The sequence below is a fragment of the Coccinella septempunctata genome, chromosome 1 (genome assembly GCF_907165205.1).
Source record: "Coccinella septempunctata chromosome 1, icCocSept1.1, whole genome shotgun sequence".
NCBI lineage: Eukaryota > Metazoa > Arthropoda > Insecta > Coleoptera > Coccinellidae > Coccinella > Coccinella septempunctata.
In genome coordinates this window covers 53,805,543-53,824,533 of record NC_058189.1, presented here as the reverse complement: position 1 = coordinate 53,824,533, position 18,991 = coordinate 53,805,543, and the positions used below count along the sequence as shown (strand labels likewise).

Here is an 18,991-nt window from a genome sequence, read left to right as displayed (position 1 = left end):
TGCACTTATCCAATAACTACAGGAGATTTGCATTTGTGGGCATATCTGAACTCTCCAGGAAATTCGCCAAATCAAGCTGAAGAAACCAAGAAAGAAACCATTGAAAAAAATTTCGATACAGGATCGAAATAAGTGTTTAATGGTTTAAATAATATCCCTCAATCTCTGACGGCAGACACGAAAATCTGGTGCAAACGACATGTTCTCTAAGTGTCTTTTCTTCGTGTACGAGGAAGTATTGTTATCTAGTTAGCCTAGACCAGTTCCATGCTTAAAAATATTGCGTTACCATAGCAACGAACAATAACTCATTAGAAGTGACAGTTTGAAGTTTGAGGTCAAAAAAGTAAACCAGAGTTACGCAATAAATTAAAAGAAAGAAGATGTCCACCGAAATTGTGAAAATCGAAATCAATCAAGTACCTGTATTGTATTTAAAAGGGTTCAGAGGTAAGTAGATTTACGAAGATATGCTTGGTGATCATGTGATCAATGTCCTTCGTATGCGACCGTGAAAAATTAGACTGCAAGCTTCAAAAGAGGTAAATTCTCCATTGAAGATGAATACCGATCGGGAAGGACAGTTTCTGTGTCAGTCCCCGAAATATCGATGCAGTTCATGACATGATTTTATCAGACCGTCGAATTGGGCTAAAACGGATATCTGAAGAACTGAATATTTCATACGACCGGGTTCATCATATATAGTTCACGTCAATTTGAGCATGAGAAAAATTGCTGCAAAATGGATCCCCAAATGTTTGAATGTTGATCGAAAGCGTGTAAGGGTAGAAGCATCGCGTTCGATCTGTGCTTGATTTGAAAACGATGTAGACTTCTTAAACCGAATTGTTACTATGGATGACACTTGGGTACATTTCTACGATCCAGAAACAAAGCAACAATCGATGGAATGGCGACACTCTGGTTCTCCAAGACCTAAGAAGTTTCGTGTCCAAAAATCTGCTGGAAAAGTTCTTGCTTCAGTTTTTTGGGATCGCCATGGAGTAATCATGATTGATTTTTTGGATAAGGGTAGAACAATAACCGGAGATTACTGTTCGACATTACTGACCACTCTACGGGAAAAAATTGAAGAGAAAAGACGCGGAAAGCCATCCAAAGGTGTTTTGTTTTTGCAGGACAACGCTCCTGCACACAAATCTCATGTTGCCATGCAAAAAATTCGTGATTTAGGGTTTAAGTGACTAGAACACCCTCCTTATTCACCAGATTTGGCTCCATCCGAGTATCATCTCTTTCCTCAACTGAAAAAAAGGTTTAAAAGGTCGTAAATTTTCTTCGAAGGTAATAAAAGCTGTGGAGGTCTGGTTTGCAGAGCAAAAAGAAACATTTTTTTTAAAGGTCTAGAGACGTTGCAAGTTCGCTGTAATAAATGTATCCAATTAAGAGGAGAAGATGTTGAGTAATAAAATATTTTGTCATTAAAATTTTGTTTGGTTCTATAGTAGGCTAAGAATTTTTCAATATATCCTCGTATTGTCAAATTTTTCGGAAGATATTTTGCAGTAAATATACCTTTCATGCATGTACCATTGTATCCTCGATTCAGTCAGTTCAAATGGTTCGTGGCTCATAACCGATTACCTTACACCTTCCACAAAGTGCATTCTTTAGGAGCCATATATTGAACATGATCGTCTGATCTGGTTGTAAATGTCAAGGAATTATCTGAACGCTCAGATCATGCTTTTACTTCTACCATCCCAACGTCCGCCAATTTGAAATGTGGGCTCAGTATTTCAATTGGAATCCCGAGACGCATTACTAGACTTGTAACGATAAAGAAAAAATTTATGGTTAATACAGAAATACTTTATGGTTTTGCTTCCTCGAATAATGTGGAAAAAGTGAACGGAACTAGCTCCATTATCGCCAGTGGTGAATTCCAAGAGCAGACGTAAGAATATCGAGAGAAAATTTCTGGAATGCTAAATTTCTCTTCAGAATATCCGCATTATGAGAGAGATGATTATGAACTATGTAATAAGAATATTTGTGCAAAATTTCAGTTGAATATCTCGTGAAGTGTAAATACTATAAAAGAAAAACTTTTGCACTTGCGGTCCCATGTTTATAAGACTTTTTTTTAAATCACTCGCGGAATTTCCTCTCTTCCTTGTACTCCCAATTGAAACATGGAAATAAAAAAATTAATCATAGAAAATATACAAAATTGCAAAATAGGTATCTATCATTCCAAATTTATACAAACTGGAGCATTCAAATTGGTTGATGATTTAATTTTTTTATTATTATTTCTGTAAGATGGCTTGTAGCTGTATCTTTTGGAATTCATAATAGTGTTTTATTGAAAAACTTCGAAACTAAGCGTGATTTGAAATTGAGACTGTGAAAAATAGGACTACATATTATTTAGCATCAAATAGGTAGTAGGTACCTAGGACAAGATTTGAAAAAAATTCATTTCTACAATATGAGAAAAATTGTGTACTAGAGAATTTTCATCACGTAGGTAGGAAAATTGATCGAGAAATATTTCAGTTAAGGGTATAAACATTTCAGTAGAAGGAATAATATAATTTCTTCCAATCAGGATTGTAACATCAGGATGTACATCATTGAAAAATGATTCGAATTGTATAATTGAAAGACATATTCTAGGAAATATATATTTCTCGCAAACTCGATTCTGAACTGCAATTTACTATTTTCCAGTGATCTGTAAAAGTTCGCATTTCCTTGCTACGAAATTATGGAAATGTTACCTCTATTAGTGGATGAGTCTCGGGATGAGTCTATCGAAATTTGTGCATAGGCACAAATTATCGAGCAAATTATACTATCGGTATATACGATTTGACTATGTTTGAAATACAAATTAGAATTATAATCATTCGATAACTCAAACGGTAAATTGGTTTGATTATACTCATCATCCATGAGAACGCATAAAATTTATACCGATTGACGTCACTCTAGTGTTAATATTGAATAATTTCATATTGAGCGGTTATCCTTAAGATTTTATCCAATATATTACCATATAGATAAAACCAGTAACTGAAATGATTCACTAAACGACCTAAACTTGAATGGAAGAAAGTTAAATCACCTGGCAATATAAGTTATGTTCCATAGAACATAGAGTCTCCCATCTTTATGCATGTATAGCGTACCTACTGACCAACTGAAAATTCGTTTCCTCTGTAAAATCCTCGGGAAAATCAATGCACAACTCTCAGTCAGTCGTGCCCTTGTATCAAATATCAAGGTAAAAATACAACTTTGATATTAATGGCGGAAGTATGTAATTACATTTTCACAATATCAATGATAACTTAATACGATAAATTCTATAAAGTAACTGATATCATAATGGATATGCATGCAGGAATAGCCTTATAACTGAGTAGTTTTATTTGCCAAAATTTTTTATATTTATTAATTTTTTCATACCTATATATTTTTATGATTGATAATGCAATTAAGACAGTGCAGGAATATTTTCGTAATATGTTCATGTTTATGTTCATTGGTCTAGTGAATATAATTCGAGATTATTGCGAATTATCTAGTGAATTTAGCGTAAAATGAGTTTTGTTCAGATATGAAAAAGCTTTCTTGATATTCTCTCTTCACTAATGAACATTTGACTATTTTGTTCGATATTTTGAAAATAGATATTCCACATATTTTCTTGTTTTTTGCGTATTCAAAATAAAAATATATACAGGGTATTTCCAAATTAGTCGTGAACCTTGGAGGAGGTATTGGTATCACTCATTTGCTGTCGTTTGAGCCATATTTATTGATAACCGAAAATCAACATTTTCCGAGATATCTGAGTCCTTGTGTTTTTCTCACCTTACTTCATTTTTCGTCAATTTTGTCTACGTTGACCGAGTTTGATTATAATTTTGGATTATTTTCATCAGAAAAGATATGATACGTATGAAAAAAGCAAAACTATCCTGTATTAGATGTTAAAAAGAATTAGTATGATTTAAAATTTGTTATATGAAGAAAAGAAAAATCAATTTCTAATATCAATTTGCAACTCCACCACACCTCAATTCATGTAGGAAAAAATCATTTTAAAAACTAGCCGAATTCCGTTTTCATTCCCTAAAAAGTTTTTGTTGGAATGCAGTCGCTAGTTTCGTTTCAGCACAATTTTTTATAAACAACCTTTTGAATCTCCAATACGAAACATGCGAATGAGTAGTAATCAGGATAGTTTTGCTTTTTTCACAAGTATCATATCTTTTTCTGATGAAAATAATCCAAAATTATAATCAAACTTGGTCAACGTAAAATAAATTGACGAAAAATGAAGTAAGGTGAGAAATATTTTGAAAAACTCAAATATCTCGGAAACTGTTGATTTTTGGTCATCGAAAAATGGGCTCAAACGACAACAAATAAGTGATACTAACACCTCCTCCAAGGTTCACGTCTAATTTGGAAACACCCTGTATATATCTGTGAAATTCAAAAAATTGGATATTTCGAATGAATGAAACACTCTCGGAAACTCTGTTTAAAAAATCACAGAATTAAATTACACTGCGGATATGTAGTGTCATAGATGTAGATGATAGTTTAATGTCTGAATTATAATAATATGAAAATTTCTAACGGCATGCAGGCAGGAATTGAATTCTGAAAAAAGTACCACCAAGTTAGAAATTTTCATGTCATAGATTTAGCTTATTATTCTGGAGGAAATGTTGTTCTCATTATAGTGTTCTGTGTTCGTTAACTTGGCAACATTTGAACGGTCACAGAAAATATCATTTATTTATGATAATTGAAGATTAAATGCTCGGTTAAATGGGTTACGTTTGAATCTGAAAAATCTTGTACGAAATGAAATAAACAACGACAGAAAACTATTACCTATTGGAGATGAATATCAGAGCGTTAACCACGATATTAATGGGTGGTTATAAGCAGTTTATCGAAAATCAATGAATGAAATCGAGAAGAAAAAGTGTTACTTTTGACCACAAGAATCTACTGTTAAAATGTGTACAAGTCAAAGACTCATTCTCTTTTAGGCTTAAAATCATGCGGAATGTTGTTTTCTGGTAACCGCTTCATTTCAAAGATACAGGACGGGAAAAATTTGGGACAACCTTTTTCAATATTTTATTTTGATCGCTGGATTGGCTGAGAATGACCACACTTCTAGCCTGCTCGATATCCGGACGTAAATCTCCTAGATTATTTCTTGTGAGGTCATCTAAGCAACTACGAAACTTTTGAAAGAGTTCGGAAGTCAATGATGAGAAGACTGGATGCTTGTATTCAAGCTGAAGGAAGTCATTTTAAAAATTCATTGTAGATCAAGCAACTTTCCATGTGACTCTTGAGGATAAAATCTTGTAACGCAAATTTTGTTCACTCTACTTGAATCTTTGAAATGAAGCGGTTCTTCGAAAATTAGCAGACTTCAAAATATTGTCTTGGGAATAACCCTGTATACTTTTTTCTCGATTTTTGTTGATTTTTGCGATGGAACATATTGAAATGAAATATATTTAATTTTTCGAAGATTGTAATGCAATTTTCTGGGTGTAAACACAAAAATGTCAAATGGAAAAACAGATAAGTTAGAGGCATAGTTTCAATCACACAATTTTATTAGGGTATAGACTGAGTTATAGCTAGACATTCAGCCAATATAGTCACTAATAGTATTCGACACTCTGCTGAGGACTTTCCTGAGAAACACCCTCGGAGATTTCGTTCAGAAATTAAAAATGAGGTTGACCAATCGTCACTAATTTACTGTTATCCAGATATTATAACGTTCAGATCCGTCAAATTCATATCTTAGCACCGATTCGAGCAAGAACGTCTTATTACAACATCGGGTAAATGCACGATTTGACTTTTAAAGGCCTGAGTTACCATCATCCTCGCTTAACGGTCCCAGTACGCCTTAAGACATGACTTAAGTGCCCGTCTATTCATAGACGGCAATACCAGTTCGCATCTGACTTACCTCGATTTTTGTCGAAAATACGTGAATATCCAAAATTATCCAAGGCACCAAACTGAACGCACTCAAAACAAAAGGCAACGAAATTCGAGTCACAGTCACGGAGTCACCGGAAATTGGCGGATGGCATAGACGTGCGATGGAACGTTGTTCACCAGGCATTCAACTCACCGCGCTGTATACTTCGGATCCGATCGCGCCTCTAGAAAGCTGGCCAGAGAGTGAAGAACGAAGAAAGCTGCTGCCGCGACTTGGCGGTCACGTGACCGTTGAGCACCGTTCTTGCAGGCTGCAGGAGGGACCGCTGACCATCGCCGGATATCCTCTCGTTGTTATCGCGTTCGGATCGGCGATGGCCCCTCGTGTCCGAGGATCTCCCGAAGGACTACATGGGCCCGAGAGATAAGGTGTTAATTGATTTGATAACTGTTAATACTAACGAGGATGTTTCGTTGTTGAATTAATCTGCGATTATAACAATTCTCATCATTGATTGGATTTTATTGAAGGTGATTTCGGTTATTCGTTTTCAAGGGAGTCATAAGCGAAGATCCTGTCGGAATATCAATCTGCGGATGAGGGTTCTCATCACTCTCTGGCCGTTTACTCAAGGGAATCATTTCAATGTGGGGGGAACGGGGAAATTCCGCGATCCGAAGCGGAAATTTTAATTTTTGATCATAAATGTTTGGTGCCATAAACTTAACATGGGGTTGTGTCTGGGGTTGATACCTTGTGAAATATTTCTCACACGTCTTCTATATGTATGGGGAGTCCGGGAGAGTTGAAGCCCTTTTCACTCTGAAGTCACTCAAGTTGTACCTGTAAAAGGTAGCAACTCATTTTTTTGCGTGAAGATATCATGCCTAAATACACTGCGCAAAAAAAATAACACACATTATGGAAATCTCAAATTCGCGGTGGTATTCTGCTTTCATCTGTAAGCCAATCTGTAACTTTTCATAAGCTTACTGGAAAATTATACATTTCTGGACGTTTTTTAGTGATCTGTAGCTTACAGGAATTTGTATCTATTCACGATAAGTGGTTCAAAACTAACACTGTAAAGAAGATAGTTACAGAAACATTTCTAGAATTGCATTATTTACGAATCTGTCAACCGGACACAGACAGATCGATCGTACGCTACAGATTTGTAACTTACAGATGAAAAGCAGAATTCAACCATTATTCTACAACTGAAGGTGTTCTCAATGATAATTATTTTTATCAGAATTATGCATGCATGTGTTATCCACTTTCAACGGTTTTCTTCAATACAGATGTTTTTACCCAGCAGGAATAAAAAAAGATAATATTATCAGATTTTGAATGTATTGGCTCCATTCTAAAATCAGTTGTTCTCGATCAATTCTAGTGATCAATAGTTTTTCTTTCGTTTGATTTTCTACACTCGATCGCTATGCAACGCGAAACACGCAATTTGACCCAAGAGGAATGTGCCCAAGCGGTAGTTTTGCGAGAAGAAGGGTGGACATACACAAGAATTGCAGAAAGGTTTGGAGTTTCCCATACAAGTGTGTCCAGAATGTTGCAGCGATTCAGGGAGACAGGTATGAATGTCCGAAGACCAGGACAGGGTAGACCACGGGTAACAACTGCCATTCAAGAACGTTACTTGAGAGTTTCTTCGTTGAGACAACGGTTTGCAACCGCTCGCCTCCTTCAAATTCAGCTTGAGCTAACTCATGAGGTACAAATTAGCACTCAGACAATAAGAAATCTCCTCAGAGAATATGATTTAAGGCCTCGTGTCGCGGCAAGAGGCCCAGCTCTTACCCCAGCCCATCGAAAGGCGCGTTTGGATTTTGCGAGAGAGCATATCCATTGGGAATAGGCCGATTGGGAAAGAGTTCTCTTCACAGATGAGTCTAGATTCTGCCTCTACCATTGTGATCGACGTTTCCTTGTATACAGACGTCCACATGAAAGATATGCTCAATGCAATTTCCTGAATACTACTGGTTTCGGGGGAGAATCGATTATGGTATGGGGTGGAATATCTTTGACTGCTCGCACAGACCTAGTGGTCGTTGATAATGGAGCTATGAATGCTGATGAGTATATAAGGAACATTCTTGAAGAGCATGTAGTGCCATTTGCCCCATACATTGGTGAAAATTTCATTTTTATGGACGATAATGCCAGACCCCATCGTGCGCGCCGCGTTCAGGAGTACCTTGAAGAGATTGAAGTCTCTCGAATGGAATGGCCAGCAAGAAGTCCAGATCTCAGTCCGATTGAACAGGTTTGGGACAACCTCAATAGAAGGCTGAGAAGTTCAGAAAATCATCCAGCTACTCTTGATGACTTAGGAATCCAACTCGGAGGAATCTGGGAAGGATTAGATCAGAACATTTTAAGATCACTCATTTTGAGTATGAACCGTCGTTGCCGAGCTGTAATTAAAGCAAGGGGTGGAAATACCAAGTATTAAATCACTTATCAGCATTTCAGTATTTTGAAAATTGTTCATTTCTCTTCTTTCACATAAGATTCGGTGAAATCCTGAATTTTTCTTCCATTTAATGTGTCTTGTTTCGTTCAAAACCTTCACGAGAGAACATAAAAAATAAGTTATAAAGTCAATGTAGAGTTAACTTTCTTGAAAATTGAGATTTTCAGAATGTGTGTTAATTTTTTTGCGGAGTGTAGTTAACGATAGATAATAGGTAGTCGAGTGATGGTGAGATGAACATTTTGAATACAGCTATTCTTTTTTTAGGAACCGAGTTGGCTCATGTCTCCCTAACCCATGGGGGAGTTGAAGAGGGGGGCGAGAGAGACTAGACCATTAGTTTGTTTATCAGGAAAAACATTGAAAGAAAACAATTTAAAATGATCAACGATGATCTATATCGAGATTTTCATTATCAGATGTATCAGCGTATAATTTGTATATTTTTTCATATTTATTTTTATTATTCAATTTTTTTTTTGAAGAAAACTATTATCTGAGCTCAGTGCGGGAAACTTGGACGGATTATGATTATATCTCCCAAAGATATCATGGGTCAAGTCTCCCGCAATCCTTCAAGTCTTCTCAACAGAGGTTTTTTCAACTTTTACAACCATTATTGAACAGGCCCATCGTTTTTAAAGCATTAACTCTTCTAGTAATAAATCTGTGAAGTTCATCCATCTCGGCGCAACCGTTCGGTTTTGACGAATTTTTAACTGAACCCATCTTTTTCAGGATTTTTCGAAGGTAGTTTTTCGATAAGTAACGTAGATCTAAATGTGATACATATTCTGAAAGAGCGTCATAAATCTGAAAAGTTCATCCATCTCGGCACAACCCTTCGGTCTTGACGAATTCTCAAGAGAAATTTGCAATTTTTGAAAAATGCCCTTTCCGAGATAAAAATCTGAACGAAGGGAGATAGGCTTTCGAAACTGCACTCTATAGATTCAACGTATTCGAAAACCTTTATTTTCATTCCGAAATTTCAAATATCGGGCCCTGTTCTGGAGAAAATATTTTTTTTTGTTTTTTCACTTCTCATTTCCGAGTTGAATTCGCAGAGCTCTCTAGAGTGCAATTCTCTATTGAATCATCAATTGTTTGATTTTTTAGAGATATCAAAACAAATTCTATGCACTCCTTAAGACAGTAATGGAATATCCTGATTTTCAGACAGGGCGGCAATTAGGTCATTTTAGGGGGGGGGGTCTAACCCCTTGCTCATTTTTGACCCAAAAAATTGGGATTTTCGAAATCGAGTTTTTGTGCTAGAGCGGAAGCCTAGGCAACGCTGATTATATAACCGGAAATCCCAATTTGATCAGAAGAATATGAAAGGAGATATCGCAGATTGAAATTTTCAATTTTTGAAAAATGCCATTTCGGAGATGAAAATCTAAACTGAGAGATATAGGCTCTCGAAATTGCTCGCAATAGATTAAGCGTATTCGAAAACCTTTTCTTTCATACCAAACTTTCACATATCCGACACTGTTTACGAAAAAATCGATTTTTTTTGTAAAAGTGATATATCGTATGATACATACTCTTTTAGTGATAAATCTCGAAATTTCATCTTCACGTTCATAGCACCTTTTGGTCTTGAGAAATTTTCAAATGGCCATATCATTTTGCGGAATTTTTCGGAGGTCAACTTTCGACACGCGCATCACCAAGAAAATTTTATCGTAGAGCTGAAAGTGATACCTACTAAGAAAGAGCAACTCTTCTAGTGATAAATCTCGAAATTAAATCTTCCGCAGTGGAAACGCTCTTGACGAATTTTCAACAGACATCTTTTTGCCAGTTCTTCGAAAGTCAATTATCGACACGCGTATGCTCGAAAAAATCATCGTAAATCTAAATATGATATATATTGGAAAAGAGCAACTCTTCAAGTGATAAATCTGAAAATTTCATCGAGCTCAGTGCAACCGCTCGGTCTTGACGAATTTTTAACGGAATGTCAGGAGCATAATATAATAATAATCGAAAATGAATTCAGCATGAAATGAAATTTATCCCATGACTTCTACGGGTCGGGTATCAGAGGGTGACAGAAACTTGTTGGTGAATGGTTCTAGTAGTAATTCCTACGGAAACATCAATAGTAATTCCCACGGAAACAAAACCCGAATCAATTTTATGGGCATAAGCACTGACAAACCGAGCAGTATGAGGATGAAGCAAAGCAAAAACTAAGCTTGAAAGAGTTAATTGGTAAGTATCAGCGCCCCATGAAGATCTCTGTTAATTCACTTCCGAAGGAGAAGAGTTAGGGAGTAGGGAACTTTCAGGGAAAATATTGTTTTTCTATGGATGGGTTACGGACCTAGATTTGTGACCGCACTGAAACTTAAAGAGGTGAGAAAAACCTACTACTCAGAAAGTAGAATTGCCATTTGAATCAAAAAGATTATCATCAGTTGTAGGAGTGGCTTTCCTTAGGTTTTTGTGGAAAACCTCGAAGTTCCAAGTTTGTGAGAGTAAGGTGCGAACTTTTTGAAATAAATACCAAATACTAGTACACAGATAGCTCAAAAAGCACAACCGGAACTGAGGATGGAGTACCTATTTTCTCTCACTATCGTTGGGATCCTGTCCTTCCGAAACAGAAATGAATTTTCTCTATTATATCCCATCAGTTACGTAGAGAAGTGATATGAAATATGATTATTATTGGGAAATTCAGTACTGCAATACTTTTGGCAAAAATTTATTTCACTTTAAAGAATCAATAACAACAAATCATCCAGCACTATAGAAAATAGATTCTATAAAAGTAATCACCTTATATTCTGCATCATTACAGTAATAACTCTTTTGTCCATCGAATGAATTCACACCTTTCGAAAATGCGATATAGCTACCTATGATTGATACACTAACTATAATTGAGTAACTTTTTAGTATGTGGTTTATAAATATGAACCCACGAGGGATGCAGAAGATTTCATTGACAAGCATTAGAAAAGTTGAAATTTGGAATAATTTTACACTGTTTCACCAATTTTCTCCTAAAGGCTATTGACTGCTATTGACAGAACTGGTTTTCATAGACGGTCATTTTGGTACACAATTAATATTATTAAAATTATTCTCATTTTGGGAATTGTGGCTCATTTCCATTACTCACTGAAATTAAGTTTTTAATATGTCCTTTTAGTATTAAGGAAAACAGAATGATTTTAGAACCCTGAAATCCTGATTCGACTCATCGCATAATGATAGCTGAAAAGAAATAAAAGATTTGTGAGCTGAAGTTCAATAAAATAATAGGAAAAGATTGCCTAAAAAGCATTGTTATGACAAATGGCATAATCACATTACACTTCCATTTGATAGTTTGGAGATTTTCTTGTTGGCCTAACAATTCAGAATTACATGTTCATGAAATAGGCGCATCCACCAAATAATTATTTTTTGAAATGTTTTTATGGATGCACTGTACTAAATTTTTCTCAGATGTGATGACATCAATAAGCTTACTCCCCACATCTGGAAAAATGTTTAAAATGACAGATAATTAAGAAAAACTAAGTTCAGTTTCTCAGACAGAAGGTATATCAAAAATCAAATAATTCAGTTTTTTGTTATATACTTTCCTATATTGGTTGTTGACTTTGGCTCATTAGATAGTATAAGGTAATATTATGATATGGAAAAAACCTATTTGTATGAAATACGGAAAAATTTGACAGTGTTATGTGGAATCTCCAAAAACCCAGTTTTGAGAAACGAAGTGTCTAACTTGAATACCAAAATGACTGTACTGTCTATTGAAGAATTTGAAAGAATATGTATGCACATTCGAATATTTTGGGATGTAATCTATAGTTATATTAAATGCTTATCTTGAAAGTTCTCCCCTCCAAATTCTAAGCAATGTCTATAATAGACATGTAACATGTCTATATCATCGTGATGATGATCCTCAATCAAATTTTATCCTCGTTCACTACGGAAGCTGGGATTACTACAACTGAATCTTACTAAGTAAACTATTCCAGTTTGGCTTGAATTATCCTTCACTTATATTCAATTCGCAATTATGATTTATTCAGTTTTCGCGATAAAACCTTATGTTTATTACATTTTAAAAATGTTACTTGAATGTATTTCAATGCCAGTGATAAAACTGTAAATTATGTTGAGAGTCATACGAATGGTTCTTATCTGGTAGCAATGGAACAAACCCTGTTATCTCTAGGTTTAGTCTTACGATACTCAACCATCTTATTTTATTTCATATGTAAGGCACTTTTAACAAAAATTGTATTGATTCGAAGGTCTTTATAATTGAAAGAAGTTCCTTTTGCTGACTTCCTCTTGAACCTTTATAATCCTAGTGCACAGGGTTGTTCCCTATATATATTGAATGATTTCGGACGATACATGAATAAATAGAAATGTGGATTCAGATACGATAGAATTAAGGTTTGAATATGGTTTGGATTGAGCTAATGTAAGTAATAATTAGTCCAAAAAATGTTCTAGAATATAAATATAAAAATATGACTTTTCCTCCTTAGTTATTGAGGTGAGTTCATCTCACTTCCTGGTTAGTAAATAAATAGTAATAATATTCATACTTGGGTTAATCTGATGTAGTTCAAACATATTGGATGATTATTTTTTCAATGCATATTTTAGGAAGGTATAAAATTGGCGGTTACAGAATTTATATCGGGAATATAATTTACTCTACAAATTTAAAAAAAAAGTTTGGAGAATATTTTCCATTGGATGCTTATTAATCGAAGATATGTAGAAATTGTGTTATTGTAATAGGTAAATGTGAGTACGAGTATATTCATATAATCATTATTATCATAATATATCTATTTTTAAAACACTCGAACCGTAATAATCCATATCTTGAAATATGAAGAATTTCATCCCACACTCAGAACCTGAATATTGACTTTTACATTCACTTCGTTTATTGTTCATTTCTGTTCCCGCATTCAACAGATGAAATCCCATGTAAAAATCTTGCGAATTGAAAAACCGTTTATTCCAGTTATACAGGTTGCTTCTCGAATAAACGGACACAGCATTGAGCTGAGTTCAAAACACCCCAAATGTTTCTTAGGTACTCCGTTCCCCATATACAGGGTTTTGTTGGAAATTATTCTAATTTTCGTTTCGCTATTACTCTAAAAATTTATATTTCAATTAATATACAGGGTGATTCATAACTATTGGGACATAGGCTAAGGGCAGATTGTTTGGACCAAAATATGACGATAGGACCAAATATGCCCCAATAAAATATTGCTGTGGAAAAAGATAGAGGGCGTTCGAGTTTGATTTTTCATAAGGGGACAGAATAATATTTTCTTCAAAGTTCGAAAGTCCTTTATTAAAAGAATAAGAAAAGGCTTAGAAGTCGAAGGAAGCCACGTTGAACTTTTAATTTAAGTTTATTCTTTTTATGTTACATTGTTTTTAATTATGCTTAATCGTCGAAATACATAAATAAAATAAATAAATCGATACTTCAAATCCTCTTCCGATGCTCTGAACTATTCATTTGTGTTTTTCTTGAAAACGTGAAAACAGTGGAACTATTGGCAAAAAACGAAAAAAAAAAATTCAACTTTAACCCCCTCTATCTTTTTCCACAGCAATATTTTATTGAGGTATATTTGGTCCTATGGCCATATTTTGGTCCAAACAATCTGCCTTCAGCCTATGTTTCAATAGTTATTAATCACCCTGTATAATTTATATTATATTTCTACCTGTGTTCATCATCAATAATATAGCTTATTATCACTGTAAATGACAATTCTGAAAAACCATAGATATGTTATGAATATCAAAAACAAATGCAAGCCATATTTTGAGAGCGAAAAAAGTCAGTTGAACATTTCCAAATCCATTTTTATGCAGGGCTGTTTTTTCAAGAGGCGTTCGACCACAAAACATTCATTGAGAATGATCCACGTATGGGGCATTTCAACGATTCATCAAAACTAAAATTCGAAAATTATGATGAAAAACTACATACTGGGTGTTTTTCAGGAGTTTGAATTCGAATATAGCCTTAATGAGTTCGGTCCTGAGCTTTGTCCAATTTTAAATTTTTGTTTCATTGAAACTAACAACTCCAATCTGATAATGAATCAACAGTCGAATCGATCGAGAATTTCAGCAGTTACAGACAAACGAAAATTTCAGAAATTAAAAAAAAACGGAGTACCTAAGACACACATAAGATGTGTTTTTCAACTCAGCTCAATGTACTTTATTCACGGTTTTCGTCTGTCCTTTTACTCGTAAAACCGAATTTTTCTCAAATACCGTAGATATAAATGTTAAATAACTTTGACTATCATCTGAATATCCCTCATTTATTTCTGCGTCCTATGTATAACGTTCTATACAAGTATTTTATGTGTATGTATGTATTTGGAAAAACCGAATTAAAAAACGAATTTGAAGTGGTATATGGAGTCGAATAGTACGTAATATTCATTATAAAAATTTAGCATGAAAAAAGTTTCATTTAAATTCTGGGAGCAAAATACCACATCATATACTACTTTTCCATTTTTCGTTTCAAATATAAAGCAACAGTCTAAAATGATTCCTAAAATAGTTTTTTCTTCCAACACTTTCGAAATATTTCGCACTTAAAATATGAGTGATATCTTTTTCATTAACACTCAAAAATTTCTCTGTATCGATCTGTCGTATCACTTCAACATTTTTTTCGAAGTCCACGCGAACAGCAGATTCGAAAATTGGTGCTTCCCTGCAGATTAGTAATTAAAAATTTTTTCAATCATTATTTTTCGGTTATATATCTTTATGGCTCACGGAATTTGTACAATCTTCCAACTATTTTATCTCTCCCATCAATATACGTGGTGGCCCTCATAAAAGTGTCCAGATGGATATTTTCGTAAGTTTTCAAGAGACAGCTAAATTTTTATTTTTGGGGACATCTTTCAATTACAAATTCGAGAGTTTGCCAGTTTTATTTATGAATATGCTTCAAAATATCTGTTGGAGGTAAGGTACGGAGATTATTAATTGTCCAAGTTTCTGAACGAATCAAGTTTGGGGATTTTTTTATCTTTTTTGAGCTCAAAGACACACAAGAGCATCGAAAAGTCAGCACAGTATTGCAATGAATGTATCACTCTTGAGGGAATTATGTTGACGCTTTGAGGCATAAGTAGATATTCGGTTTTCTTAATAAAACTCCTTCTTCTTCTCAGAAACTTCAATGGAAATTGTAGAACCTCCAGAATAATATAGCAATCGACCCCTATTTACTTTCATATTCTTGAGGGGGTTGCCAAACCTCACTGAAGAGGATTATAGTATACAAACGAATTCGCAATCAAAAGATTTTCCTTCAAATAAAAACTGACCCAAATAGAAATTTTTTGGAAAATCCTACTTACGGAAATCTTCAGCTGAGCAATTTTATTTGGGCCGCTCTGTATGAAAACGAAATCTGTACAAGTGAATTGTTGTCTTGGCATAATTGCTGATATTCAGCTTCTTTCAATGTTAGCCCTCTTGTTTTCAAGCCATCGGGTCATTTTCTGTTGGTACGAATTGGTGAAGGTACCTTTCCTAACACTTATTTACAATACAGTTTTCATAAGACATTCTATATCGGCATCTGAATGATCACTTTCTGTTTCGGAATCGGAGGGAGATGAAACTGTTCCGATTAGCTTGGTGCCAAAACTAGGCTGTTTACTAGCAGCGGACTTTACTCTACCACTAGTGTTTGGTTGCAACCAAGACGATTTTCTGATGGCTCCGTTTCGGTTCCCACTTTCTTCTGGTATGGTTACTTGTTTTATTGATCTGGAAAAGACAGAATCGATAATCCATAAAAGTGTTATTTCAGGTTTAACTAAACACACAAAAAGACTCAAACTATATAGTTAGCATACGAGATTAATTTATCGACATGATTCTTTAGATTTAACGAGATTTTTCGAAGGCCAATATGTATTATGCAAGATTGTTAGTGAATGAGTTATTTAAAGGGTGATTCTCCAAGAAAATAATGATAGTTGCTAAATATTTTTTGTCAGCAAATACTTTTTGACGTTTTCCGAAGTGTTTTCCTTAAAATCTCTTGCCCTGCAATCCATAAATATATGCGAATGATGTTTGGTGGGTTTTAAGAGGTAGTAATTGCACATTTTTCAGAAGCACTACTTAAATTCCTAAGTTTATATCAAAGATGCTGTTGAAGTTAAACATCGAAATTAGAAATATTGATGTTAGTGTGGTATGATTACCCTTTTAATACCCTGTTATAGAAATCGTTCTAAACATGATTCAAGAATTCAAAATTCAATACATAATTATTTACTGAATCGGTGCAATCAGCCACAAATCACCTTAAAAGGGAATTACACCCCCCTCAAATTTCAATTACATTTTTCTCCCGCTACAGACCTCCTATTGATATGTGGTTTTCAAGGAATTTTCATGTAGTCCATTGGGCAAAGCCGATCATATAATATTCGGAAACGAACATAGTTATTTTTGTATCTAGTGCGCGAAATGCTACTTTGGTGATCGAGAACTGATTTTTTTAACGAGGCGCAGCCGAGTTAAAAAAATAGTCGAGGTCACCAAAGTATTTGGCGCATGAGATGCAAACAAAATTTTTTCTACAAACGTCAAAAATATTATTCTAAAATAAGTAACATGTTTAGCTTAATATGAAAAAGAGTATTGAAATTTCAGGATCAAGTGCTGTCACCTCTACGGAAGTTGCTTGCAAATCAAAAATGGATAGTCTTATCCAACTCTCAAATCTACGATATCACGAGCTGAATCTGAGTTATACGGTTTAGGAATACCTAATTATTGGTTCGTGCACTGGCTGCACCATTAATGTTAACATTGTGAATAATAAATAAAATAAGGTAGTGTTAAATTTTCTCACAATTTGAAAGCCTTAATTTATTGTTATACATCAATAAATGAATGATTTCTTGGATTTTCGCTAGATTGAGGAATCTAAAGGTTATGATATAAAAATCCCACATAGTTTACATGCAGTGTGTGAAGTAAGTATTTCGCACACCAATTCGCGCACGGTGTCATGGTAACGAAGGAAAATGAAAAAAAGGGTCTCTTCGCATATCGTTGTCAATGCTCGAACCTTGTCATTTTTTGACGTTTGTAGAAAAAGAATTATTTTTCACATTTTTCCGGAAAAAAATCAGACATTTCCATCAAAAATAATCAGATAAAAATAAACATGAAAACCAGCGGAATGAATCTTCGAAATTGAAATTCTATATTTTCTTTTCAAGTATTGTGTAGTAAACCTCTTGGATATTTTCACACTGAAAATTTCCACTTTCGGGCAATATCACCTAGTTGAATTATTTTCTGTCTATGTATTGTGTAAAGGGAATCGGAAAAAGTTCACTTTAACCGCACCTGAAAAGTCCCTTGGTATAATTCCCTCTTAAATGAAGATTTTAATCCTCCTCTTATGCCGCACGCGTTGAAGTATTGATTTCGCCAGACTTCGAATTCTGTATGAATAGTTTGAACTCACCCTGCGAATTGGGATATTTTCCATCTGAATGAGATACAATACGTTATCTACTGTAATTTTACTGAAATAAACCTCTCTCAAGAAATATCGAGAGGAAATATTGTTACGATGAAGATTCAAAGTTCAGTCAAGAAATTAATAAAACAAAATTTGTACAGATTATCTTATCGAGAAGACCCCTATTTTTATTTTTCCAGGAGGTCACCTCTTTCAAATTTATAGATATAAACCAATAATTCTCCCCTAAAATTTTTTTTTCACCTCAGAATCCGGTGATACGAATATCACTTTTGGTACACGGGCGTTTCATGATATGGTTAGTATCATAGTGCTTCCTACTTTGGCAATGGATATCACCTTAAGATACTTTTTACTGGGCCACAATGTCTTTGGAACCACTACACATTAACAGTGTTGTTGAATTCCTTGGAAATTGTAAAACAGTTAGAAATCCCATTTGATTGAAAACTTCATTGTCTGTTGCCATTTTTTCATGAAACGCAAAATTTTTGAAGCACATTTTGAAATAACCCTTCCAATCGTTATCCAAAAAAAAAGTTCTTTCAAGTACTTAAAAATGAAAAATAAAAATGGGTATTTAAAATTTAAAGCGTCGTTTCTTTTGCACAAGTTGGCAGCATCGACTGAAATATGCATTGATAATAAAGGACAACCAATACACTATCTTGATGAAATAGACAAAGATGGCTGTATATGAAGTCTGCTACTAACGAGGAAGGTCGTAAAATTTTATGGGATTTTTATGACCGGTTGCTGTTGAGGCTCGCCAGTGAGTACGCGCCTTATGATGGCTGTAAATCAACAGCTGTTATTTTATAAACAAGCCATTGTTATTTTTATTTTCTAGTAGGCGCTGTTGCCAAATAGTAAACTAGAAACGAAACGATTTCAATTTTAAAACCTCTTATTTGAAGAATGATTTTGAATAGTTTCA

The 18,991-nt window shown here is 34.5% G+C and overlaps 2 protein-coding genes across 6 annotated transcripts in view; both read right to left on the bottom strand.

Moving 5' to 3' along the window:
- The window catches only part of LOC123311920, a 130,333-nt gene extending 124,138 nt beyond the window's left edge, over positions 1-6,195 (bottom strand). Inside the window, exon 1 of the mRNA XM_044896052.1 lies at positions 5,996-6,195. The gene's annotated coding sequence lies outside the window, so the exon portion shown is untranslated. The remainder of the gene's footprint in view (positions 1-5,995) is intronic.
- An 8,015-nt stretch (positions 6,196-14,210) lies between these two features.
- LOC123322664 (sodium/hydrogen exchanger 3) overlaps positions 14,211-18,991 on the bottom strand; it is a 37,550-nt gene continuing 32,769 nt past the window's right edge. For 4 of the 5 annotated variants that reach the window (XM_044910638.1, XM_044910640.1, XM_044910641.1 and 1 more), the window contains one exon: positions 14,211-16,313. In XM_044910638.1, coding sequence (XP_044766573.1) covers positions 16,085-16,313 — 229 coding nt within the window. In that variant the 3' untranslated portion in view covers positions 14,211-16,084. The remainder of the gene's footprint in view (positions 16,314-18,991) is intronic. The other variant, XM_044910642.1, reaches the window with a different exon arrangement.